A 25,774-nucleotide genomic window follows, 5' to 3' on the forward strand; every position below is an offset into this window, starting at 1 on the left:
AACCTAAATTCTAAAACTAAATGGTTTTCAGCAAAAAGCCAAAAAAACAAACACCACCTAAGTTTTTTATTTTTAAGAATAAAAAACAAAAAGCAAATTTATGATTATCAAATGTTTTTTTTTTTTGTTCTAAAAAATAAAAAAATATTCTTAAAAGCATTTGCCAAACAAACCCTATATGACTTTTTCCACCCAAAACATGAAAGCAATGCCCACTTTCTACACTCTTCTCCACTTTTGGAAGTATTCTCCCATCTCAAATGAAGAAGAATTTCTTGACCAAGAACTGAACTCTACTTTTTATCACCACAACTGAGAAGCTGCCCTAAACCTTTTCTCAAACATCATAATTTTAATAAACTACAGAACTACAAACCATTGTGGACGTAGCCATTAAACATGAAGAATGCAATCCCATATCAAATTGAAGCATTAAGGTGCAGGACTGCAAATAGGGGTAAATAACCGTTAGTGATTAACCAGATAGCCCAAAAGTCGATCACATGGAAACCCAAGTCGTGAAACTGCTTTTTAAGTGATTTTTCTACAATGCAACAAAACCACATGTATGTCTGCAAAACATATATTACAATAATGGTATGTGCATTCCAAGTTAGGATTAAGCTTCCTCTATATTCAATGGGATGTGTCTTAAGATATAGAGGGAACTGAAGGCATACTGACTAAATATTGTTATCCATAGAACAAAATAAACTAAGGAGCCTATTGTGAAGTCTTCATCTTTGATAGCTCCTTCAACAGTAATCTGGATTCAGCTGCAAAATCAACTGGAACAACAGCCCTGGCTGTTATCCTGTGCCTTTTCTCGTTCATGTATTCATGTTGTGCAACACTAATCCGGAAAAGATGAGGGACCCAAATAGCTTCCTTCAAATTCTGTTGGAATAGGTTCTCTTCTCCCTCCTGCAGAGAAGATTGGGTTTTTTAAACATCAGATTTTGAATGGCAGAAGTTCATCTTTTTTTTTTTTTTTCCCATAGAACCCAACTAGGCTACCAAATAAGTAACCAACTACATATGAATTAATGCATCAATGAGCAACTCTTTCAAGTTAACTAAGATTTGGACAAACTCATAGATATTTCAATATTGTCAAGAGTTTACCTGTGATTTCAGCTTATCAAGCTCATCAGCAGAGCACCCAAATATTCTCTCTGCTTTTTCATTGAATAGAGAAAGCCAAGCTTCACCACTAGCATCTGAAACTTTCACTACCATTATGTACCTGGAAAACAAAACAGAAAGGAACAAAGAAACATCACTCATAGGACAACTTTCATGAATTTCAACTACTATCGCTGGATTCTTATTGATTCAAATTCCATGAATCCCTTACCTTAAACTGCACTCATCATCATTCTTTTGGCATCCTTCACACCAATACCCAGATCCAATAGCATCTGTGACTTTCTTGTTGCATGTCTTACAAGCCCGGTACCACATTGTTTGATCAGGCTTGATGAAGCTTATGTATGCTCTGATGCTAAAAAAGGAAGGTCGTACAAAGACAAGCCCACATTATCAAAACTGAATATGCTTTTAACTCAAAACTTTGGCTAAGACCAGGTTGATCATGTTAGGTTATTTTAATGACAATAATTATTACCTTGTCTTCACCCAAAGATGGGTTGCTGGTTACATGAGAAAGGGAAACCCTGTCATAGTACATGGACCTCACTCCACCCTTAGATGAAGGACTGATATCAGACCCAATAGAAGCCATTGAAGCTCCTTTACATTCAGAATCATACCTGTGAACAAGAACATATGGTCAGAAACACTTACTACAAGAACTAACAAGGTAATAGGTCACTGGATGATTCCTTACCAGGATATCAACTTTTTTTATTCGCGTGTATCTGGATTTACCAGTACAATACTTTCACTCAATGTTGACAGTGATACAACTAAAACAAGATATGAAGAGAACATTACAAAGAGGACTTCTTATCATTCTCATGTTTTTTAGAATTGCCATAATAATACCAAAATTCAAGAAAACAAGGGGAATTACCTTAGAAGTCTCCAACTTTGAGAGATTTAATTGCAACAATTGGAAATTTATCAGCATTATCCAACAATTCCTGCCCTACATTAGTAGCATGATCATTCCACAAAGAGACCACAACAGTCTTCTTCCTACAATTCAAACGTCAATAAGTTCAATATGAAGCAACATTAGACCAAAGTAACCAGTGGAAAAAATAAAATATACACTCACGTCTTGTCCGCAAAAGTTATATCACGCTTAGGAACAATGTCATTGTGACTCTTCCTTCGTATCCTCATTGTAGGAGAGACACTTTGAACAACTCCACTAACATCTGGAATTAATAATGATATGGGTCATATTACACAAAAGAACGAGTGAACAGGAAATAATCCTTTGTTGATTCTAAGACTGGTTCTTACATACAAGCTCCTTCCCATTGACATAAGGACCCATCTCTTCAATCTCAACAAATTTGAATTTTGCTTAAGGGATCAAAGTTTCTTCATTACTGCCCTCCTCAACCTCTGAATTTTCATTCAGGGTCATTTCATCAATGAAGGTGTACAGTTTTAAACTGCTTGTTGGCTACTTTTATAGCTCCTTTTGATATGTAATAGACCTTCCCCAGTTGTCTGTGTTATCTCTATATGATCATCCATTGAAATTTTGGAAATTCAGTTACAAATTCCTAGTATTGCCAATATAGAAAAACTACAAATCTCATTCATCATAAAAATAGACAACTCTGTTCAACACACCTTAGACACAAAAAGGCAGAAAATCTCCCAATTCCATCTAAGGGTCAAGGTGCATGGAATATGGAATAGGATTGATTTCCACTATTTTTGATGGGTGTAACCTTGCTGTAGATTTCATGGTAGACTTGCCTAGGGTGGAAAATGTATGTTAATTATCACTAAGCTTTCCAACAACTCAACCAAATTCGCTGAGTGGTGTTAAAAATCAAGCGTTAGTCAATGTGGGATATGTCATAAATACTCAAATAATGGTGTAAATGTGGACAGATTGTTATGCCGGGAAAACTGCTAAAATCTGGGTTATTTTTTATACAAACTAGGAATCAGTTTATGGTAGCAATCAACCAAGAATTTAGGTTGATTTTTTCTCGATGTCAATTAATCTAAATAAACGATACCAAGTTCGTTGTCCTGCTAATTGGAAAAGGAGAAGTAGGTTCATATTGTTGTGTTGGGATGGGCACATCAAAACACAATTATCTTTCGATGGGAAACATATGATTGTAAGTATTATGGAGTAAGGATACTACGAAAATTATCATAGCCATTGTCTCTTATGTCAGTCTCAATGTAATATAGGTATTCGTCTGTTGATATGTGTGAACATCCAGTTGCTACAAATACATGATGTCCCTAATAAAACATGGAAAGAGTGTGGAGTAGAAACAAAATCATAATTGTTATCGTATGCCAATTAGTAAAAAAAATATCCAACATAAATATATTCTTAACAACAATGCCACAAACAGAGTGATGCTTACATGTTCTCGAAAAGTGAAGTTAGTGTCTTAGAGAACATAGCATGTACATAACAGATGATAATATAATAAAAAAAAGATGATTTCAGAAACATCACAATAATTATTGTTTTCCCCTAGATGCACTTGATGTTCTACCAAGAAAGAGAAAGACAGAGACAGAGACACACATACACAGAACAAATAAGAAGCAACATAGGAAAAAGCGAATACCTCAACAACAATTCCCAAGTAATCTATGAGTGCCTTGCCTTCAACTGGCTTTCTATGTTATGCTCGACTGAGTTTATTATTGGGGACAAGCTAAATGAAATGAAGAAACAGATTCAATATCAGTAGTATGCAGATATTCAATAGGTGTTAAAGAAACAAAATAAACATTTTATATAGGTAACAATTTTTTCCTCCCCTGAAAATGAAATTGGAAACCTACCAGCATCCCACCCCAACACTTTGCTACTTGAACCAAGTATCAAGGGTTATGACAAGTGGCAACATAATAAGCATTTAAGACAACTTTTGAGAAGCAAGAACCAGCATGAAATAATCTCGTAGCTAATATAAACAAATCTGAATAAAATTACAGCATATAATTTCAAATTAAATAATTAAAATTGTATTTTTGTAATGATGAACCTTAACAAATTTAAAATAAATATATCTTATCAAAGAGTATCATAGTCCAATGGTAGCAGTGATTGAACCCAACCCATGGTTTTCATTTAATAAAAATTAAGATGGATAAGAACCCAAGCTTTCGATTTTTCACTGAGAAATTCACACAACAGAGAGAAAAGAGAGAGAAGAGAGAGAGGCTAAGGACCCTCCATTTGGCACAAAGTAAGAAAACCTTATTTGCTGTTTGATGTGAAGCTCTATGCATTAAAAAAAGGAAAAACAAATTATAAACTTAATTTAAAAATAAAAAATAAAAAACAGCTCTCTAGGTGGCAGGAGAGGTGGGTTTTGGTTCAAATAGCTTATACTGCCTCTGGCATCTGTTCTTGAATTCTCCAACTTTGTCTCCCAAACATGTCCTAATTCCCAAGAGCTCATATTGCCACACCTACTCATTAGGGTTTGCATCAGTTTCCATTAACATTTAACTAAAAAGAGTTTAAAAATTCAATCAAGGTCAAACAAAATCAACCATCCCACAAAGCAGAAGTTACATAGATATTCGAGAAAATCAGTCATGTCACAAACTAAGCATCTAATCACACAGCAGAAGTTCAGAAGTTCAGCTTTCCTCAATCCAACCAGCTTTGAATACATGCTTATAGGCTTATATAATCTGCTCCTTACCACCTTTAAACAAAACCCTTGAATGAATTAAACCAAAAAACCCAGAAAAAAAAAACAAAAATAAAAAGAAGAAGCACAGAAAATTAGGATTACAATCAATCAATCCACACAAAGTGCCAAAAAAACATTAATAAACAAACACCCAACATAAAAACAACAAGCTTTTATTAAAAGAACACAAAAACAAATAAAATAAAAACATACCACCAACTTTATCTTACCTCAAGAACCAAATCCAAGAGCGAAAAAAGAGTTTAAAAATTCAATCAAGGTCAAACAAAATCAACCATCCCACAGAGCAGAAATTACATAGGTATTCGAGAAAATCAGTCATGTCACAAACTAAGCATCTAATCACACAACAGAAGTTCAGAAATTCAGCTTTCCTCGGGTGCTAAATTGCAATTAAAAATAAAACCACTAATTAATTGTCAATCTCAAGAGAACCTAAATCCCAAAAATTAGGCCAGAAACCTAAATTACGTGCACTGAATAGTTCCAGATGCATGAAATCAATGAAAAAAATTACCAAACAAAAATAGTAATCAGGAAAGACCAAGTAAAGAATACACAAAAATGTACATATTTATCGTTCGTTCGTGTGGTCGTCGGAAGAAAAAAAAGGGGAATAAAGAACAAAGCTCGAGATTTACACCTGCGCCTAAACATTTGCTCTCTTTCATTGCAAAGAAACCAACAACAATACAAAAAAAAAATAATCATATAAGTTTCGCCTCATATTTTCCTCATTTACCTCAGTTTTCTGAGCAACCAAACAGAAGCTAAAAGAAGGACTAGAAAGCGAATCTAACTTGAATAGTGTAAGAGAGCTCATAACAGAGTGGAAATCTCTAAATGAAGGCGAGAACCTGGAGATGAAATCGCTTTATCTGAAGAAATTTGCGGATCAGTAGTACGGCGACACGCGTGAATCGACTACAGCTTACAAGCTTTCGATTTTTCATTGAGAAATTCACACAACAGAGAGAAAAGAGAGAGAAGAGAGCGAAGCTAAGGACTCTCTGTGACTTTCTCTCCTTTTGCCCTAACCTGGGTTCCCCAAATTTCAGAGTCGAGTGTTGCTTGGGCTTTATCCGAAGAAATTTGCGGATCAGTAGTACGGAGACACGCGAGAATCGATTACAGCTTACAAGCTTTCGATTTTTCACTGAGAAATTCACACAACAGAGAGAAAAGAGAGAGAAGAGAAAGAAGCTAAGGACTCTCTGTGACTTTCTCTCCTTTTGCCCTAACCTGGTTTCCCCAAATTTCAGAGTCGGGTGTTGCGTGGGTTTTGCTAACTTGTTTAAGATTTTTGTGTTTATTTATTAAAAGCACAACCCGTGACATGGAGAGGGAGATGGCTGCTGACATGGATGTGGAGGGGTAATTTTGGAAATGAAATTATAAAACAGTACATAGTGCATGAAAAGGATAATTTTTTGGGCAACAGTAGACATATTTTGGGTTATGGAAAGTTGGGTTATGAAAAAGCTATTAGGCTCAAATGGGCGGGCCAAAACACAGTTTTCCCTATATTGTATCATAAGAAAAAGAAAGGAAAAAAAAAAGAGTGGAGGGGGAGGGGGAGAGGTGGGGGGCTATGTTGTAAACAACAGGGTAGCCTGTGTAAAGTCCCCAGTTTTTACTTAGAGACCTCATTACCCATTAGGAAAAGGGTCAGTGACCTATTATTAATAATGCAAAATTACCCAAAGATGGATATTTGAATTTATTTTTATTTTTTTGGAGAATTTAAGAATTGTTGACACAATATAGTGAAACTGCATATACAAATATTGGGGTCATTAGTTCACATGACTTAAGCGATTAAGAACATTGAAGAGGAGACATGTTGCTTGATAAGCCCACCTGTCTACATCTTGAGCAGCCACAGTTTGTTGCTCATGAGACTTTTTGGAAGACACCTCCAGGGATAAGATTGAGTAATTTAAATTCCATTAACAAAGTTCCTCTCTTTCATTAGCCTTTAGGCCCTTAGGAATCAAGCTTAAACTCGAAAGATTCTAAAATCTTACTCCCTTCTAACCTCAGGAAAGTTTTGAGAGCTCAGGTATCCACAAATATCTTGGTACATTCTAACAAGTCCTATACCAGTTTCCACCATTCAATTTATCCCAAAATAGCATAAATGTCAAGGGGATACAGGAGACCAGAACTAATAAAGGCAATGACATTAAACGGGAGAAAAAAATATCGAAGCATGATAGAAGAGTTAAATACTTAAACAAGTTAGTGTTGGTATTTTAATTATAGTATTCCATTAATACAGTACCAAAATACTGGATGCCATATACTTTTGTCTAACAATGGATGGAATAATAGATATACAAGCACAAGAAATATGTTTCACTAACATGAAAATGAAATTTATGAAAGGTGGCTAGATTCGAGAAATAAAAACAGGATAGAACACCTATGAAGCATGAAATATTTTTGAACACAAACTTTAACAAATCCATAACATGAATAAATGTTTGGAACCACCACACTAGATCAGCAATCTGTAGCTTCTCAATATCATAACTGTTACAGCTATATTCGACTTCTAACCATATAAGCTAAGCCTATGTTTTGTTTTTGGAAAGTTTTAAGGAAAAAAAAATAGAGCAGAGAAATATAAGAAAAAATTATAAAAGTTTTCTTTTATTTGATTGTCCATTGAAAAGTTGAAGGAAAGAAAATTAAATTTCTAAAGAATGTAATTTCCACTAACTTTCCTCATTTTTTGTTAAGGAAAATGGACACCACCACCACCCCAACCCTTTTCTTTGGTTTTTTTTTTCTTCATCTTTCGCATGGTACCCAAACATGAGAAAACCATTTTCACTAGCATTTTTTCCTTTCCTTTTCTTATTACTTTCCAAGAACCAAACATAAGGTAAGTTTATGACACCCTTTCTAACACAACCATTAATAGACGGCTCAAGGTACTTCTAACAGTGAAAGAAGAATTTCACAAATACTTATAGTAAATTACAGAATAAGCCAAAAGTGAAGATAACATCTATTAATACCTGCCTTCTTCATCTTCCAAATTCTGAAGATGTTGTTTTTCATCTTCACTTAAGTCCAATGCAACTTGGACGTAGGAAAAATTAGAACAAAAAAATAATCAAGCATTCTTTTCTCAGCATCATCATGCAAAATTTTCCAGCATAGCATAAAAGGAAATCATGGAGAAAAATAAAAAATTAAAAAATAATACGCATGCTCTCTACAATAATCACAATAAAGGCAAACTACTCCAACAAATTATTAGAAAAAATTGGAAAAAATAAAATTCAGAGAATGGAAATCCATTTTCACCTCCATATAAAATACACCATGAAAAACATTGGAATCTAGTAAAGCTCTAGGTAAAAGAGGTATTTCAGGCCAATTTAAGAGCTCTATCAGAAATTCAAATGTCCATTCTGAAATAGAAAATTTAAAACCTAATTGAAACTTAACTATGCAATCCGAGTACCATAAAAACATTGAAAAAGTCACACAAATACTCGCATAATCTTATCAATCGAAATGTTATAATACAAGGTGCAAAACACCAGAATCAGAAATAAGTTTCACATTCTACAAAACTTACACTAAAAAGAGAAAGTTAAAAGGTCACAGACAGTCGAAAATAACCAGAAAATAAAGGAAAATAACAGAAAAGGGACCTGTTTGGCGATAAGTTCTCTCTTAGAGTGGGATCGGAGTTGGGAGACACTCATCTAATATATAGGGAAAGTTGTGTTTTTTTCCCCCCCTCTGTTTTCTGGATCTAGGGGTCTCTTTGCTTTTGTGCCATTTGAATTAAATTTCACAAACCCTAAACCCACGATTTTTGAGCCAGGCTGAAAAATACCACATTTGCCTGCAAATCGTGATCAGATTACCAAATAGCATCTTATTGTGCCATTGGAATTAAATTTCACAAACCCTAACCCACGATTTTTGAACCAGGCTCAAAAATACCACATTTGCCTGGAAATCGTGGTCAGATTACCAAATAGCATCTTATTGTGCCATTGGAATTAAATTTCAAAAACCCTAAACCCACGATTTTTGAGCCAGCCAGAAAAATACCACATTTGCTTGCAAATCGTAATCAGATTACGAAATAGCATCTTATGTTTTTTAAAAAAAAAAAAAAATCAAAAAGCTTGGACAGCTCGTGAACAATGCAAAACAACATTTACCCCAAATTTTTTCTCAACAGCCAAACAAATTGTTAAATGGAAACTCACCTGCGATTACTCCAAAAGGAAGACGAAGCTCCACCGCCGATTCCAGAAACCACCCATGAAAATGCAGGCAAAAGGAGAGAATAGGGCAAAAAGCGAGGAAGTCAGAGCGTTTCCCCAAATTTTTGAGTCGGGTCGTGGGTTTTGCAAATGCTAACTCTAAAGCTTAATATTTTTGTGTTCAATTATTAAAAACACAACTTCCCGTGCTGACACGGATAAGGAGATGGCTGCTGACATGGAAGGCTGGAGGGGTAATTTTGGAAATTAAATTATAAACAGTGGATAGTGCATGAAAATTATATTTTTTTTGGGAACCGTGGACATATTTTGGGTTATGAAAAGTTGGGTTATGAAAAAGCTATTAGGCCCAAATGGGCGGGCCAAAACACAGTTTTCCCAAAAAAAAACGTAGACCGGTCATGTTCAGAGGTAAAAATATTTGAAATAATTGGATGAATGTTATTTTTTTTACTTAAAAAATAATAAATTATTATATTATACCATACCCAATTGATCTACCCTTTTGAGTGGCGTTAGAATTTTCTATTTTATATTTTCTAACGATTGACGAGTGCTTTTCATTTCCTCTCTCTTCAATAATTGCGTGGGAACAACCCATGTGCTCCCACGTGTTGCCCACCACGCCGAACAGCCACCATTGGCATGCGCAAATCTTCAACTTCATTTCCTTGTTTTCTCTACTGGCCCATCCTTCGATTTTTTGAAATAATTAAAAAATGTAGACCAATCATATGCAAACAAAAACATTTGAAAATATATGATCGAGTTTTTATTTTTTTTCAGTTCAAAAACAATAACTTATTATCACAAAATTCCTAATATGGTACCCTAAAATTATTTCCTTCATTGATTCTCATTCATCATATTAAATTTTTTATAATTTTTAAATATTTTCATGAAATATTTTATAAAACTTTATTATTATATAAATCCAATTAAACATTAACATGAAGGTGTCGATTAGGTTTTTCCAACTAGAACTCAATTTGAATTAAATCTAATCAAAATTCTACAAATAAATTTATTTTTATTTTTTGTTATTATTTTGAATTTTGTCTCTTTTATTATATCTTTTATATACTTGTAGACAATTTTTCTTTTTAAAATAATTTTTTGTTTTGAATTTTTTATTATAATTAAAAAAAGATGTGACTATTTTTCATTATTTTAATAATTATAGAGATTAAAATTATACATATTATTTCAAAATGATTACTTCTTTTAAATATTAGTCTTAGTCATTGTATAAAATAAACCATAGTTAATCTTTTTATATCAAACAATGTTGTTTCAACGAGCCATTCACATTTTTCAAATGCTTGCAACTTTCCTATTTAAATTCGTATTAGATTTAAAAAAAAAAATTACCAAAAAATAAATGTATTTCATGGAAAAGAAAATTTGATGTACTGAGGTCGCAGCTGGCCATGTGCACCTCTTCCACGGCCCACCAACACCAAAGCTGATTGACCCAGGAAGGAATCTACATCTGTTGCTCTAAGTCTTCACAGCGGAGAGCAAATTTTCAACTTCACTTGTTTCTTCGATCTGTCTCTCTACCGCCCTGTCCTTGGATTTCTGGAAAGAATCAAACAGCAATGGAGGTCGTTGGAGAATCTGTTCTTGCTGCTGCCGTTCAAGTTCTGTTCGGTAAGCTGGCTTCTCCTGACTTGCTCAAGTTTGCACGCCAGGAGGAGGTCATTGCTGAACTGGAAGGGTGGAAGACGGAACTGCTGATGATTAATGAAGTCCTGGACGAAGCCGAGGAGGAGCAGATAACAAAGCCGCCCGTGAAAAAGTGGGTAGATGATCTCCGAGACTTGGCCTACGACATGGAGGATGTGCTGGATGAGTTCGCCACCGAGGAGTTGCGACGCAGGTTGATGGCAGATCGTCCTCATCAGGTGGCCACCACAAGTAAGGTAAGGAGCCTCATCCCGACTTGCTTTGCTGGTTTCAATCCTGTTAGTGAAGTAAAGTTTAATATGGAGATGGGCTCCAAGATCAAGGAAATCACTGGGCGGTTAGGCGATATTTCAAGGCGGAAGGCTGAGCTGGGTTTGAAAGGTTTGGGAAAGTTCGCATCTGGAGCAGCGGCTTCTACTTGGAAACGACGGACCAGTACGTCCTTGATTAATGAACCTGTTCACGGCAGGGATGAAGATAAAAAGGTTATTATTGAGATGCTGTTGAAGGATGAAGCAGGTGAAAGCAACTTTGGGGTCATTCCCATTGTTGGCTTAGGTGGGATGGGGAAAACTACACTCGCCCAGTTCATATACAAGGATGATGAGATAGTGGAGCATTTTGAGCCAAGGGCGTGGGTGTGTGTATCGGATGAGAGCGATGTTGAGAATTTAACAAAGAAGATTCTCAATGCCGTCTCTCCGGCTGAAATTCGTGATGGGGATGACTTTAATCAAGTGCAACTCAAGCTAAGCAAGAGTCTGGCGGCTGGAAAAAGGTTTTTGCTAGTTTTAGACGATGTGTGGAACATTAAAAGCTACGAGCAATGGAATCAGCTGCGTGCCCCATTCAAGTCTGGGAAAGGAGGAAGTAAAATCGTTGTAACAACACGAGATACAAATGTTGCATCACTGATGAGAGCAGACAATTATCACCATTTTCTCAGGCCTTTATCTCATGATGATTGTTGGTCGGTGTTTGTGGAGCATGCCTTTGAAAGTAAAAATGTTGATGAACATCCGAATCTGAAATCCATTGGTGAAAAGATAGTACAAAAATGCAGTGGCTTACCCTTAGCAGCAAAGATGGTCGGTGGACTTTTACGCTCCAAATTACAAGTTGAAGCATGGAAACGTGTATTGGATAGCAACATTTGGAATACCAGTGAATGCGGTATTGTCCCCATATTAAGATTAAGCTATCAACATCTGTCTCCACATTTAAAGAGATGTTTTGCTTATTGTGCATTGTTTCCTAAGGATTATGAATTTGAGGAGAAGCAGTTAATTTTACTATGGATGGCCGAAGGTTTAATTCATCAAGCAAAAGGAGATAATCGGCAAATAGAAGATTCAGGTACTGATTATTTTAATGAATTGTTATCCAGATGTTTCTTCCAACCATCAAATAATCGTCAATTACGATTTGTGATGCATGACTTGATCAATGATCTAGCTCAAGATGTTGCCGCAGAAATATGCTTCACTTTAGAGAATGTAGATAAAATTTCTAAAAGCACTCGTCATTTGTCGTTCATGTGTAGCGAGTACGATGTGTTTAAAAAATTTGAAGTTTGTGAGCAAATGGAGCAATTACGAACATTTTTTGCTCTACCAATCAACATAGATAATGAGAAGCAATGCTACTTGAGTGCTAAGGTGTTTCATTACTTGTTGCCAAAGTTGAGACACTTAAGGGTGCTCTCTTTGAGTTGTTATGAGATCAATGAGTTACCGGATTCAATTGGTGATTTAAAACATTTACGATACCTTAATTTATCTCACACTGCACTCAAAAGGTTGCCTGAAACAATAAGTAGTCTTTACAATTTACAATCATTGATATTATGCGATTGTAGAAAACTCGTGAAGTTACCTACTGACATTGTGAATTTAATCAATCTTCGACACCTTGATATTAGTGGTTCAACTTTGTTGAAAGAGATGCCTCCACAAATTAGCAAGTTGATAAATTTGCAAACGTTGACTAAGTTTATTCTGAGCGAAGGTAGTGGGTCACAAATAATAGAATTGAAGAATTTATTGAATCTTCGAGGGGAGCTTGCCATTGTAACATAAAGGAGAGACCCAGTATTGTTGATACAAGAGATGTGAGACATGTTAATTTAAAGGAGAGACCCAGTATTGAAGAGATAATAATGGTGTGGAGCAAGGATTTTGGTAATTCAAGGAATGAAAGTGATGAAAAAGAGGTTCTTAAGTTGTTGGAACCTCATGAAAGTTTGAAAAAACTCGCTATTGCATTTTATGGCGGAACAATATTCCCACGGTGGATAGGAGATTCGTCATTCTCAAAAATGGTGATTTTGAGACTTACAGGTTGTAAAAAATGCACATCGTTGCCAGCACTTGGAAGACTGTCTTCCCTCAAAAGCTTGGAGATTAAAGGCATGAATGAAATTAGAAGCATTGGTAATGAGTTTTATGGGGAGATTGTGAATCCTTTTCGGTGTTTGGAGTACCTGGCATTTGAGGATATGCCAGAGTGGACAGATTGGTTAATTCCCAAATTGGGTGGGGAAACTAAAGCATTGTTTCCTTGCCTCCGTCTGCTTCTAATAAATAAATGTCCAAAACTCAGCAACTTGCCTGATTGCTTAGCTTGCCTTGTGGAACTTAGGGTCATAGAATGCCAAGAATTGACAATTTCAATTCCACGATTTCCATTTCTTACTCACTTGATAGTAAATAGATGTAACGAGGGAATGTTAAAAAGTAGGGTTGTTGATGTGCCCTCACTCACCAAATTATACATTGAGGAAATTTCAAAGCCGAGTTGTTTATGGGAAGGGCTTGTACAACCCTTAACAACCCTTCAAGATCAGGGAATAATTCAATGTGATGAGTTGGCATGTTTGAGGGATTGGAAAGCCTTAGCAGTTTGCAACAATTATGGATCATTAGTTGTGATGGGGTAGTGTCCTTGGAAGAGCAGGGACTGCCTTGTAATCTTCAATACTTAGAAGTGGAAGGATGTTCCAACTTAGAGAAGCTGCCAAATGCATTGCACACCCTCACATCTCTTACAGATTTGCAAATTGGGAATTGCCCTAAACTGGTGTCATTCCCAGAGACAGGTTTGCCGCCCATGCTAAGAAATCTTTGGGTGGAAAATTGTGAGGGTCTGGAGACACTACCAGATGGAATGATGATCAATAGTCGTGCCCTTGACTACTTTCAAATCGCATATTGCTCATCTCTTATTGGCTTCCCAAGAGGTGAGCTGCCCACCACCCTGAAGACGTTGATAATTCAAGATTGTGAGAAACTAGAGTCTCTACCTGATGGAATTATGCACCACACTTGTTGCCTTGAATGCCTGAACGTATGGGGATGTTCCTCTCTCAAGTTCATTCCAAGGGGCGACTTTCCCTCCACGCTCGAGACACTTTCCATTTGGGATTGCAATCAACTAGAGTCAATTCCAGGGAAGATGTTGCAAAATCTCACCTCTCTTCGGAACCTGACTCTATGTAACTGTCCAGACGTGATGTCCTCCTCTTTGGAAGTGTTTTCTACCCCGAACCTCAAAATATTGCGCATTGCAAATGGCAAAAACAATGTGAGGAGGCCTCTATTTGCCCGGAGCCTCCACACACTCACGTCTCTTGAAATTATCGGTATCAAGGGCCCATTTCCAGATGTGATTTCTTTTACGGATGATTGGTCTCAGCTTCTTCCCGTATCTCTCAACAAACTTTACATACGTGATTTCAACAACTTGAAGTCCATAGCCTCCATTGGTCTCCAAACCCTCGTTTCTCTTAAAGTCCTTCAATTCACAAACTGCCCTAAGCTCCGGTCCTTCGTGCCAAAGAAAGGGCTGCCGTCAACACTTGAAAGACTGGTAATCCGAGGATGTCCTATTCTGAAACAGAGGTGCCTCAAGGACAAGGGAAAAGATTGGCCTAAGATTGCCCACATCCCTTACGTGGAAATAGATGACATTGTACAACAATAAAAACTTCAATCAGGTACCCCCAATTTCCCTCTAATCTTCCATCAAACATTCTACTTACTCATTACTACTTTCTCTAAGAAATTCCACTCTTCTCTTTTTGTTCTGTAATCAGGGGTTGCTCTCCTCAACAATAAGCTATGAAGTTGTAGAACTAACCCACAACTTCCACATAGAGATAGATGTCTGATACACCTATTAAAGTATGCATCCTTTCTATAATGCAAGAGGCCTTATATCTGATGCGTCATTTTGCTTAAAGCCAGTATACTTTTTCAATCAACATTGATTAATAGAAGGTATTTACGATATTTTTTTGTTTCTAGCCTTTCTTCTAATCCAAAATTTGCATTTATTAAGTTAATGAAGCCCCTTTATTTGATTTTCTTTTGTACTTTGATTACACAGGAATGCTCCCTTGTTTAATACCAAGTTTTCTTGGGATTCTGCCATCTGCTTGGAAATATGTATTGCAAAAAAGGTAGAGGTATAACTTTCTCAAAATTTTGAACTGACCATTGCATTTCATCAAATTGTCTTTAGCACTGTTTTATTTTGTGTTGATTTCTTATGTGTTCTCTCAAATTTATGTCAACATAATATAAGCTGAAGGTAAAATCCCCTAATCAGGGCACATGACAAAACCCCCCCAAATCCGAGAAGTCCAAGAAAGTAAGTGGACTAAGACCATTGCAACCCTATCCAGGTAACATGATATTTCATTACTGTCTTTGTAGCTTTCACATCTTGAATATTTTTATATGGATTGCTTAAGTCTCTGCACCAAAATTCTTATAACTTAGTGTTACATGATTCTTTTTGTATCATTGTGTTTGCAACAGTGGGCATGCTCTGCCCATGAGATGCTCCAGTAGGTGAAGCTTACGGCTTGGTAAAAATCTTGGCCCTGATGACTCATGTTACAAGTGATGAAGAAGAGAGTTTGCTAATATCTCTGGTTAGTTTCTGTAACTTAACCAGGCCCTGATGACTCATAATCAGTTTGTATTTGGAGTCTCTCATGATCATGTAACATTTTGCCCAATCTTATAGGGATAAAATGTCATCTTCTTTCATAATCAGTTTAGAGTTGAAGAGAGGGCAATTGTTGGTTCAATCAACAATCAAGACCTCCCTCACTCTATGGTTTGGTCTGAGAGTTGGAAATGAGATCCAATGATGCCCCCCCGCTTACCACCTTTTCTTTTCTTCTCATTTTTTGCTTTTTATTTTTGTCTCTTTATATTGAACATCATAATTCTCTCAAGAATAACTCTCAAAGAGTACTGGTAAGAAATTGGTGTATCTAAATAGCTGTATGAATGTTTGTGATGAATATTAAGATTGCAGAATTAAAAAAATAATCAGATGTATTTATTGAAGACTGATTTCGTGAGGGTTGAAATAACTTCTCTAAAGGAAGGAGATTACCAAACCTTGAGAGGGAAGAGTGGATCCTTTCTAAACTAGGAGTTTAAAAAGAGGGAAGAGTTAAAGAAACTGAAATAACAACCCTTGGATCCTCTTAAACTATATACTCTAAGGAGTATGAATTTTTACTTTGCCAACATGCTACCTGATGTGACACCCAGAATAATTTCCTGTCTTAATGAAGCATCTAGAACAACTTTGGATTTAATTGCAATTCCTTTTTGAAAATTGCCATCTGGATATCATCTCTATGCCATGCACTCAGCCACAATAATAGAAGTGTTCTCCTTAGGTCTTTTCCAACTATAAGAAACACAACCTCCTGTTTACAATAATAAGACATTAGCTTGCAAGGCCACAGACCACCATAAGCCAAAAGTTTTTGAATACAGGACATGTGCATTCCTTTTGACTTTAAAGGCTTTTTAGTCCCTTTCTACCTCTTTTCCATTCTCTGTCATGCGTTTGGCTGCACCTGCATGTTCTTTGTCTATATACATGGCAAATAGTTATATATATTAATTTGAAGAATCCATATAAATACCCTTAATGTTTGCTTCTCTTTGCATTCCCTGTTAATGCAATCTTTAATTAATGTTGCATCAGTGTTTCTCTTTTGGTTTAAGACATGGAAGAGGGTTCATACAGCAGATTCCTGATTATATTTAATTGGCTTGATCTTGGCAAGCATAGGGGTCACAGGTATACAGTTTTTTCCCATGAAGAGGGTAATATTCACAAAAGAAAATTTATGTGCTTGTTTGTGTGATTTATGATGTTCTACTCCTTATATAATTTATTTCTGGATTAGCATTTTCCTAAGCTCCGGTCCTTTGTGCCAAAGGAAGGGCTGCCACCAAGACTTGCATGCATCCCTTGTAATGGGGAGATATCCTATTCTAAAAAAGAGGTGCCTCAAGGACGAAGGAAATGATTCACCCAAGATTGCTCACATCCTCAGTATGGAAATTGATGATGTTGTAAAACAATAACAAGTTCAACCAGGTACCCTTAATTCTCTGTAATCTTCCATCAAAGATTCTACTTACTAATTATTTTCTTCTCCAAAATGTTCCAGTTTTTTCTTGTTGTTCTGTACATTAGGTCCACTTGTTTCTCTTGATTTTATTATTTCTGAAAGAAGCTCAAAGGTTACATAGAAAGAGCATGGCACGCTTTTTTTTCCTTTGTTTATGTTCCTCTTTTAATCTTAACCATTATTACTTATTGAAGAAATCGCTATCTTTTATGACTTGTGATAATTAATCTTCCAATACTTGCTACAGAGGGGCTTGTGCTCAGCTACTGTGAGACTCTGAAAACACCGTGAAATGATGCATGGCAACAGCTATGACTTGTATGAGTTTGGATCCCTAAGAATTTGTTTGATGGGAAGCAGATGAAGGGCTGCTACAAATACTTGCAACACTGGAAATCAAGAGATGGCCTATGCCAAAACTGAGGTGCAGGAAAAACAAAGGAAAAAAATATCCTGGAATTGCTCAGTTCCCCCATATGTGGAGATAGATGGCATTGTACAACAGTACAAATTTCAATAAGGTACCCCAATTCACAACTGTCGCTTTTTTCTCTTGTTTATCTGGCCAATATCTCAGCTTCTATGTTTCATGTAATTGCAATTCCAGCTCCATTTTTTTTATAGACTATTTTTTTAATTAGATATGCATATGAATGCAAATTTTGTTTTTGCAGTGGTTACTAATTGTTATTTTTTAATTCAAGTCTTTCTATTACTCACATGCATGACTCTAAATGATTGGAATTTTGGTTTTTTAATTCATCAATTAATTGTTCAACCTTAAACTAAAACCTTGTAAATCTCACACCTCTTTTTTTTTTTTTAAAAAAATATTAGCAATTCAAATAGTTACATAAATTCACTTTTACATATGGAAGATAGCTACCATCTAATGCCCTGTTGTTTGTGCAACAATGATGATATACAAATATATATTTTGCATTAACAAATTTTTTTGGTTAAAATTCAAAATGAAATGCTTTTGATTTATTCTTCAGGCTTTTACATTGCTAACATGGTAAATTCTTTTTCATTATTATTGTAACGAAAAGGAATATTCAGTTTCATATTGGAGATCACATGTCTGAAGTAAATATGGTGTTAGCTCTTCATGTCATATTGACAAGAAGATGAACGAGTACCTGGCAAAAGCATGGTATGCTATTTTCATTTGCTTATCTTACATTTCCTATTTTGATTTTAATAATAATTAATTTTTTGGAATCCATCTTTATAACCCTTATACATTCTTCAAGCACCTGATAGAGAATGTTTGTTGCACCATGCTTGTTCTCTCACCCTAATCAAATGTGAAAGCCTTTTTAATCATGGTGTCACACCTCTGGGAGAGTTAAGAATGTCATCATACTCAAACATTGTTTCCTTTTAGGGGGACTGGTTTATCATCCCTTCTATGGATTACCTCTAAATAAAGTTTGTTGTACATTATGCATATCATCCTCTTCCAGAATATAGGTGTTTATTAGTCTATTGAATTGTAGGTTTTGGTAGAAAATAATTTTCACTATTTAATAAGCAGGTGAAAATTTCTATTTAACGAAAAGAGTTGTACTAAATGCACCATTTTTTTTTTTTTAAAAAAATTGTGCATGTGATTCCAATTTCTATTTCACTGGTATCAATTCATATGTGTCATGTAATTGCAATTCTAGACTTGAATTTTTCATATAATTGCATTTTTTTTAAAATCTGCATGCTATAGCCATTTTTGTTTTCATAGCATTTACTAATTGGCATTTCCTCCTTAAATTCTCATTTTTTTTGGTTCATATGCATCATTCTATATGACTAGAATTATAGTTTTCTAATTTATCTGTTAGTCATTTTACCTTAAACTAAACTCAATGAGAAGTTCAAGCCTTTCTAATTTGTAATTGTTTTTATTCCTCAATTGTTTCTATTGCATCATGACCTTTTTTCCAATTTAGCAATGTAAATGGTTATATAAATTTGCTTTTAATCATGGAAGATAATTGTTTGTGCAACAGTGAATATGAATATACAAATAAATTTTGCATTAACAATTTTTTCTTGTTTTACATTCAAAATTAAATGCTTTTGATTTTTTTTTTAAGATTTTTACATTGATACTATGATAATTTTTTTCATTATTATACCGATAGAAATGAAATTTAAGTTTTATATTGCTCACTCAATGTTTGGAGTGAATCTAGTGTTAGGGCTTCATTCTCTCATGTGGTCATAATGAAAAGAAGATGAAAGGTTACCGGTAAAAGCATCGTATGCGATTTAATTTCTGTTTATCTTACATTCTTGTTTTAATTTTAATAATAATATTTAGAAAAAAAAAATTTATAAGTTGTTAAATGTTCTTCAAGCATTTCCTAGAGAATGGCTCAGGCACCATGCATGTTCTCTCACACTGCTCAAACCCCCAACAAAATGCGAAAGCCTTTTAATCTTTACTAAGGGTTGAGAATGTGGTCATGCTTAAAATTTTCCTAACCATATGGTAAAAAAGTTAACATGGTAGTTGAGTCATTTTTAATGTAGTGTATCTTTGTTAAAAGTTCATTCACTTTTAGAATGAGATCCTCATCCTCCCTTAGTGAAATCGTTAAAGCTTGTAATAAGCTTTTGCTTTAATAGATAAGGTTGGTAATCGTTATTATGTTTTGGTTGTTTTCTAGGTAACTACTAATTGACTCCGCTTTTGAGAAACCACATTGCTATACATGGGTTTTCCTTTACATGAACAATTGTAAGTTTGATATTCTTGTGAGCACTTGTATTATAGATTTTGTTCTTTTTTATAGACACTTATGACAATGTTTGTCTTAAGAAAAAGTTGAATTCATATTATTACTCATTAGTTTTTTTATTTATTTTTATTTTTTGCAATTAAAATAGGGATTCATCTTTTAAAGTACTATTTGGAACTGGGAATCCTTCTTGGGAGCCATAAAAGGTCTTGCATTCTTGGCACAAATTTGAACTTTCAATCTACAATGAGGTAAGAACAAATGATTCATATTATTTAGTTGTTTTGCTTTAGACAATTTATTCCCTGTGACAATATAAAATTTCTATGCAATCTAAATTGCACGTTTGTCTTTTTAGAATTGTGTGAACTAGGTAATTCAACCCCTCATACTCTCTCTTACGGTTTTGTTGTCTCCATGTTGAATCTTAGGGTATGGGATTTCCTAGAATTGACTGATACATGCATCAATGGTTGCTGATGGTATCCATCAAGATTCAAATACATGGAAATTGCTTTGTCTTGTGGTTCATTTGTGAATATATTGGTATGTGTGAAACCAAGGTTTGATTAATCTTGATTTTGATGATAACAAAACAAGGTTTAGAACTAATGATCATATTTCAAGTGTGATTAGGTAAGACAATTTCCAAAGTGGCAATCACAAAGACAAATCAAGTCAAGGAGAAATCATGAAGAAGAAGACCACCTCAAAGAGAAGAGTTTTTCAAGACCAAAGCTTCATAAGATCTCTTTGTAAGGTTGTTGGTGCACTAGGACTTTCATGCATTTCATTCTTTATTTATGCACCAAAATCATCCAAGAGTAATATTGTTTTAAATATCTTAAGAATTGGATGATTTCATGTTTTCAACTAAAACCTTGTGTTAAATGATTTTCAAACTTGTGTTAAAAGGTTTTAAGTTGAAAAAGGTTGGGTGTTGAGCCAAAAAATGGCTCAACCGGTTCAACCGGTCGACCGGTTGTGCTTGTCCGGTTGAGGGAGGCCAAAAAGTTTCTCTCTCTCCCAGTGGCCTTCTCTTCTCGGTCAAGGTTGAACCTCAACCGGTTGAGGTCCAGTCGAGGTACGGTTGAGGTCCGGTTGAGACCCAACAATCACTTGCCAAGCATTAAATGCTAACGGTTAGTCAACCGGTCGACCCCTAGCTCGACCAATCGAACCCCCAACGGCTAGTTTGGCTTTTTTCTTCTATAAAAAGGCTCCAATATTCATTGTTTCTATGAGCTTAACGTTCCCAAATCTTTCTTAATTATATTTTAGCCTTGGAAGAGTATTTTTGAGTGCACCATTATTTCAAAACTTGCATATCTTTAGTGCACCATTCAATCATAGTTTTTCTTGTATCATTTGAGTTTAAAGTTCTTGTGTTAGGATATTTGAGAATTATTCATTTGTAAATCTTTGAGAGGAAGTTTCTCAAGTATGGGGTATCACTTGAGGGGTTGTTCAAGAATGAGATATCTCTTGAGAAGTGTAAAGGGTGCTTGGAGCCAAAAGTCCAAGAGGGTGAATTGGAACCATAATCCAATTGTATTGCTTGAAGGCTTGGTTTGGAAGCCTTGGATTAGTGGAACCTCAAGCTCGGGATTGAAGCTAGAGGAGAGTGGATGTAGGCCGGGTTGCGCCGAACCACTATAAACTCTTGTGTTTGCATTCTCTCTTCCCTACTCTTTAATTTATATGCAATTGTCTATATATTGATTATTATATACTTACATATAATTGTCTCTTGCATTCACTTGTTTAAATTTGCGAAAAGAGACCATCACCCTATTCACCCCCCCTCTAGGGTGATTACCATAAATTGGATTAGCCTAAAATTCCTAACAGTATGGTTTCCAATCCTAACCATGAGACCGGGAGTTGATTCTTGGTGGGCTTAAGAGTTTTTCCATTCTCTTCCCTTGTGGATTATTCTCAATACAAGTGGTTCTATACAAGAAGAGCATTTAATTGAAGGTTCTTCTTGGGTGAAAAAAGTGTAAGATTGCACCTTATAATCATAATTTTGAAATAGGTTAGCTCTCTGATTATATTTTAACGGTATGTAAAACTTGACCTTTTCAAAGCTTACATGAACTTTTAATCATTTCCATTTTTAGTTGATTCAATAAAAGATAGACATTAAATGGTAAATTATATATATTTTCATTCATCATCTTTGAATTACAATTAGATGGTACTGTTCGTCACATCAACTAAATTTTTGTAGTTTAATTTCCAAAAAAGTAATTATTTTTATCTTTAATAAAGAGAAATTTTAAAATACATTTTTTAAATATAAAATTAAACTATCATAGTAGTAATTACTTTTGATTCTAGTTTATCTATTGTTAAATGTAGAAGCTAGACAAACACACAAAGAATATTCTCGCTAAAAAAATCTCTTCATGACATCTGCATCTTTCTTCTTTCATTTTTTATTTATTTATTTTTTTTTATGATAAATCACTAATCATACTTAAAAATGAATTCAAAGAAATATTGATTAATTTAATTATATAAGTGCATGCCATGTTGGCATATTGTTGAAAAGACTTCCATCATTCAATCCTTAACAACTTGATTTATCAAAGGCCTACAATTTTCTTTTATTTATTTTTATTTTTTCTAGATATGGTAAATTAAGTAAATAGGAAACCATTTTAGTTTATTAATAAAATATATCTTGATTAATTTATTTAAACTTTTAAATTTGAGATTTATGACTAGGGTTACATTTCAAGTAATAGTGAACTTTAAGGCTATATTTGGTTCCTAAAAAATATGAGGGAAAATGTGAGTGAAAGAAAATAGAGAGAAAAAGTAGAAGAAAAGAAAAAATGAAAGAAAAAAAATAGATTTAAAATTAATAAATGATTTATATACTACTTCAAACTCATTTAACTTATTTTTTCCTCTTTTATGTAAAGATTAAATAATTTAAAGATGTATAAATTTCTAACTAATTTCAATTATATTTGATTTTCATTCCTAATTTTTATGTTGAAACCAAACATGGAAAAATTATTTTCCTTAACATTTTTTTTCTTTCTTTAGTACTTTCTGTAAACTAAGGATAGCTTAAATTCCTTGCTGCTCAATATGTATTGATATTCTAGATGTGTAAGATTCTCAATTCCAACAAATAGAGTGTCTAATATAAGAACGTAGATTAATGTTGGCAGATCGGAGGATTGGCCACGTCCATCAACTTCCTTTGTGTTCAAATGTCGTGAGTGCTTAGGTGAATGCACTATAAGGTTAGGGTATGCGCATTTCTTGACAACAATTGCTTTTTGTAGAGGTGGTAGTGCCTAAGGTCTTACAAGTGATATCAAAGTCGAGGTCACGGGTTCGAACCCTAAGGGTGCCCCTAGGAAGGGAGAAAATTGTTGGCAGATCAGAGAGTTGGTTGTGTCTATCAACTCCCTTTTTGTTATAATATCGTGGACCCTTGGGTAAGGTTAGGGTATTTGCATTTCCTGATAACAATTGCTTTTAGGAGAGTTGATAGCGCCTAGGTTCTACAATTAATAATTCGATAAATGAAATGGAAAGATACAATTAATAATTCTATAAATGAAATGGAAAGTTAAGAAGTGGAGGTTGATGTATGTAGAAATTGTATCACAAAATTTTAGGTGCAAATGACTCAAAGATTGAAGAGTAAATAAAATAAATAAACAAGGAAATGTGGGGTAAGGATTGAATGATAGCCAATGCTCGTTGCATGGAATAAAATGTAATAAATCATTTTTTTTTCTCAACTCTATTTACTTATATTTAGCTTTGTAAAACACTTTCAAGCACATAGCTCTTTACAGTCATGCTAAAGGGGTCAAGGAAGATTTTTGGATAAGCTCAATTTTATCAAAAAATAAAATAAAATTAATTTTCTATATTCACCTTAATCAATCTAATTTATGACAAACTTTAAGATTCTTTGGCATTTGAAGGTAGCATTAAACATTCACCCTCAAAATCCAAAGGATAAAAAAAGTAATATGAGAATCACTTGACATATATCAAATCGGTTTTCAAACCTACTACCATGAAATAACTTTAAGATTTGAAAACCTAACTGAAACTTCTAATAAATTATTTTCACTTACCAAATCTAAACTAGGAAGAGTAATAAGAAAATCTTTAGAAAGACTTCAATCAAATTAGCAAACTAATCACAATATTAGGTTAAATTAAAATTGGAAATTGGAAATTTAATAACAAAAGAACACAAAAAATATGACAAAGTAATCAAATAAAGTTGTAGAATAAACTATAAGTTTGTTAAAATCATTTATCTTTTCTTTTCACTTTACTCATAGATTCCACAACAAACTTCAAAGATGAAAAATCTATATGTAAAGACTTCACAGATGAATAATTTATACATAAAGTGAAAATTTTATGTACCTCAACCGAAGTGAAGAACTTTTTGAAAATTTTAGTTGATTAAGTTTCATTTGAAAAAAACTATTACGTAAGTTCTCTAAAATTATAATGTTTACCTATATGCTTAAATTGTCACTTAAAAATCCATACTTATATTTTATTATGATAGGTTTACTTGTATGGTTAAATTGTGAATTAAATTTTCTAAATCAAACTATTTACTTGGATTTTGATTATGTATCTCTCAACAACACATAAAGTGTTAATAACAAAATGTATAATATTATAATCAAAATATTCATTTTGATTCAAAATATTGGTTTAACATATCAAACTACATTCAAAAAATTATAACTTTGAACACCAAGTAAAATTCATCCAAACTGATCAATTAGTGAGTTGAATGGATGATTATGCATCAAGTATTTTGCATTTTTTATTATGAACATTTCATAATCACAATTGCATTAAGCACTGATAATCAAAACTAAGATCATTATAAAAAAAAATTATTGCATAAGACATAAAGGTAAAATGATAAGATGAATGTTTAGGTATTTGTTTATTTACTCATGTTCTTGTTAAGGAACATCATGCAATCTAGCTAAAGGTGTGATGACCCCCTTCAATCGATTATCATTATTAATGTCTATCAATGAATCATACACATATTCTCCTCTGAGTAGTTGAACTACTTCTAATAGTCGATGCATACTTCAAACATTGATAGGGATATAGACAATGTCCACTTAAGACTATTTAATGGAAGGAACTAGGTGACGCCCATTAGCATAGTCAATAAGAACATCATATTCTTGCATCTAGAATTGATTCCATTTCTTGATATGTTTCTCCTACCTTGCTTTAACATTTTTTTATATAAGAAAATGTGAAAAAGAATAGTTAAAATAGCATAATTTATCTAATAATATGAGGACCAACAGTAAGAAAAAATTATACATACCCAAAACATGGTGTCTATAGTAGTGAAATTTTGAGAAAAGGCTTGTGGCTTATCTATTCTCTATTTCTAGAAACATTATACTAAACAATATAAACAAAAAACGTTAGTTACACTATTTGATTCAAATGTCAACATTATATAAGTAAAAGCAAAGACAATAAGAACATTTACAAACCTTTATTTTTTAGTCATGCACCATGATGAACTAGTGGTTGAAACCATTTTTGGTCTACATGCAAGTAACCGATATCAACCATAGACCTTATTGTATTCATATTAGCAAAAAATCATAGTTAAGTGAAGAACTTACCAAAAATATACTATTACAAGTTTCAATTAAGGATAACTTACCCTTGCTCGAGACTCAGTCACTTATGAAAGGTCTCCCTTACTTCTTTGGAAAAAGACTGCAAAGTGTTAAATTGAGA

The 25,774-nt window shown here is 34.1% G+C and overlaps 1 protein-coding gene, 1 long non-coding RNA gene and 1 pseudogene across 8 annotated transcripts; 1 reads left to right on the forward strand and 2 right to left on the reverse strand.

The window, feature by feature from the left end:
- Positions 1 to 723: 723 nt before the first annotated feature.
- On the reverse strand, positions 724 to 2,467 carry LOC117918041 (annotated as a pseudogene).
- Positions 2,468 to 4,450: 1,983 nt separating this feature from the next.
- Positions 4,451 to 5,918, reverse strand: LOC117917451. The gene is made up of 2 exons (XR_004651696.1): positions 5,705 to 5,918; positions 4,451 to 4,596 (listed from the first exon to the last, which is right to left on the reverse strand). It is a non-coding gene; the product is annotated as an uncharacterized LOC117917451 (long non-coding RNA).
- Positions 5,919 to 10,566: 4,648 nt separating this feature from the next.
- LOC117918945 (putative disease resistance RPP13-like protein 1) lies at positions 10,567 to 20,645 on the forward strand. Of its 7 annotated transcripts, XM_034835939.1 has the most exons (11): positions 10,572 to 12,151; positions 15,182 to 15,254; positions 15,380 to 15,479; positions 15,616 to 15,731; positions 17,016 to 17,209; positions 17,493 to 17,764; positions 18,296 to 18,399; positions 19,916 to 19,986; positions 20,136 to 20,238; positions 20,419 to 20,533; positions 20,615 to 20,645. In XM_034835939.1, the coding sequence occupies exons 1-3, from the start codon at positions 10,708 to 10,710 to the stop codon at positions 15,381 to 15,383; spliced, it is 1,521 nt and encodes a 506-aa protein (XP_034691830.1). In that variant the 5' UTR covers positions 10,572 to 10,707; the 3' UTR covers positions 15,384 to 15,479; positions 15,616 to 15,731; positions 17,016 to 17,209; positions 17,493 to 17,764; positions 18,296 to 18,399; positions 19,916 to 19,986; positions 20,136 to 20,238; positions 20,419 to 20,533; positions 20,615 to 20,645. The 7 variants fall into 7 exon arrangements, 5 of the variants coding, with proteins under 5 accessions (XP_034691827.1, XP_034691826.1, XP_034691830.1 ...); XR_004651975.1 differs by lacking the exons at positions 10,572 to 12,151; positions 15,182 to 15,254; positions 15,380 to 15,479; positions 15,616 to 15,731 and adding an exon at positions 16,862 to 16,906 and having other exon boundaries at positions 17,491 to 17,764; XR_004651976.1 differs by lacking the exons at positions 10,572 to 12,151; positions 15,182 to 15,254; positions 15,380 to 15,479; positions 15,616 to 15,731 and adding an exon at positions 16,917 to 16,932 and having other exon boundaries at positions 17,491 to 17,764.
- Positions 20,646 to 25,774: the final 5,129 nt, after the last annotated feature.

The sequence above is a fragment of the Vitis riparia genome, chromosome 7 (genome assembly GCF_004353265.1).
Source record: "Vitis riparia cultivar Riparia Gloire de Montpellier isolate 1030 chromosome 7, EGFV_Vit.rip_1.0, whole genome shotgun sequence".
NCBI lineage: Eukaryota > Viridiplantae > Streptophyta > Magnoliopsida > Vitales > Vitaceae > Vitis > Vitis riparia.

Coding starts and splice junctions, on each gene's coding strand:
- LOC117918945 (XM_034835935.1), top strand. CDS start 10,708: ATGGAGGTCGTTGGAGAATCTGTTCTTGCTGCTGCCGTTCAAGTTCTG.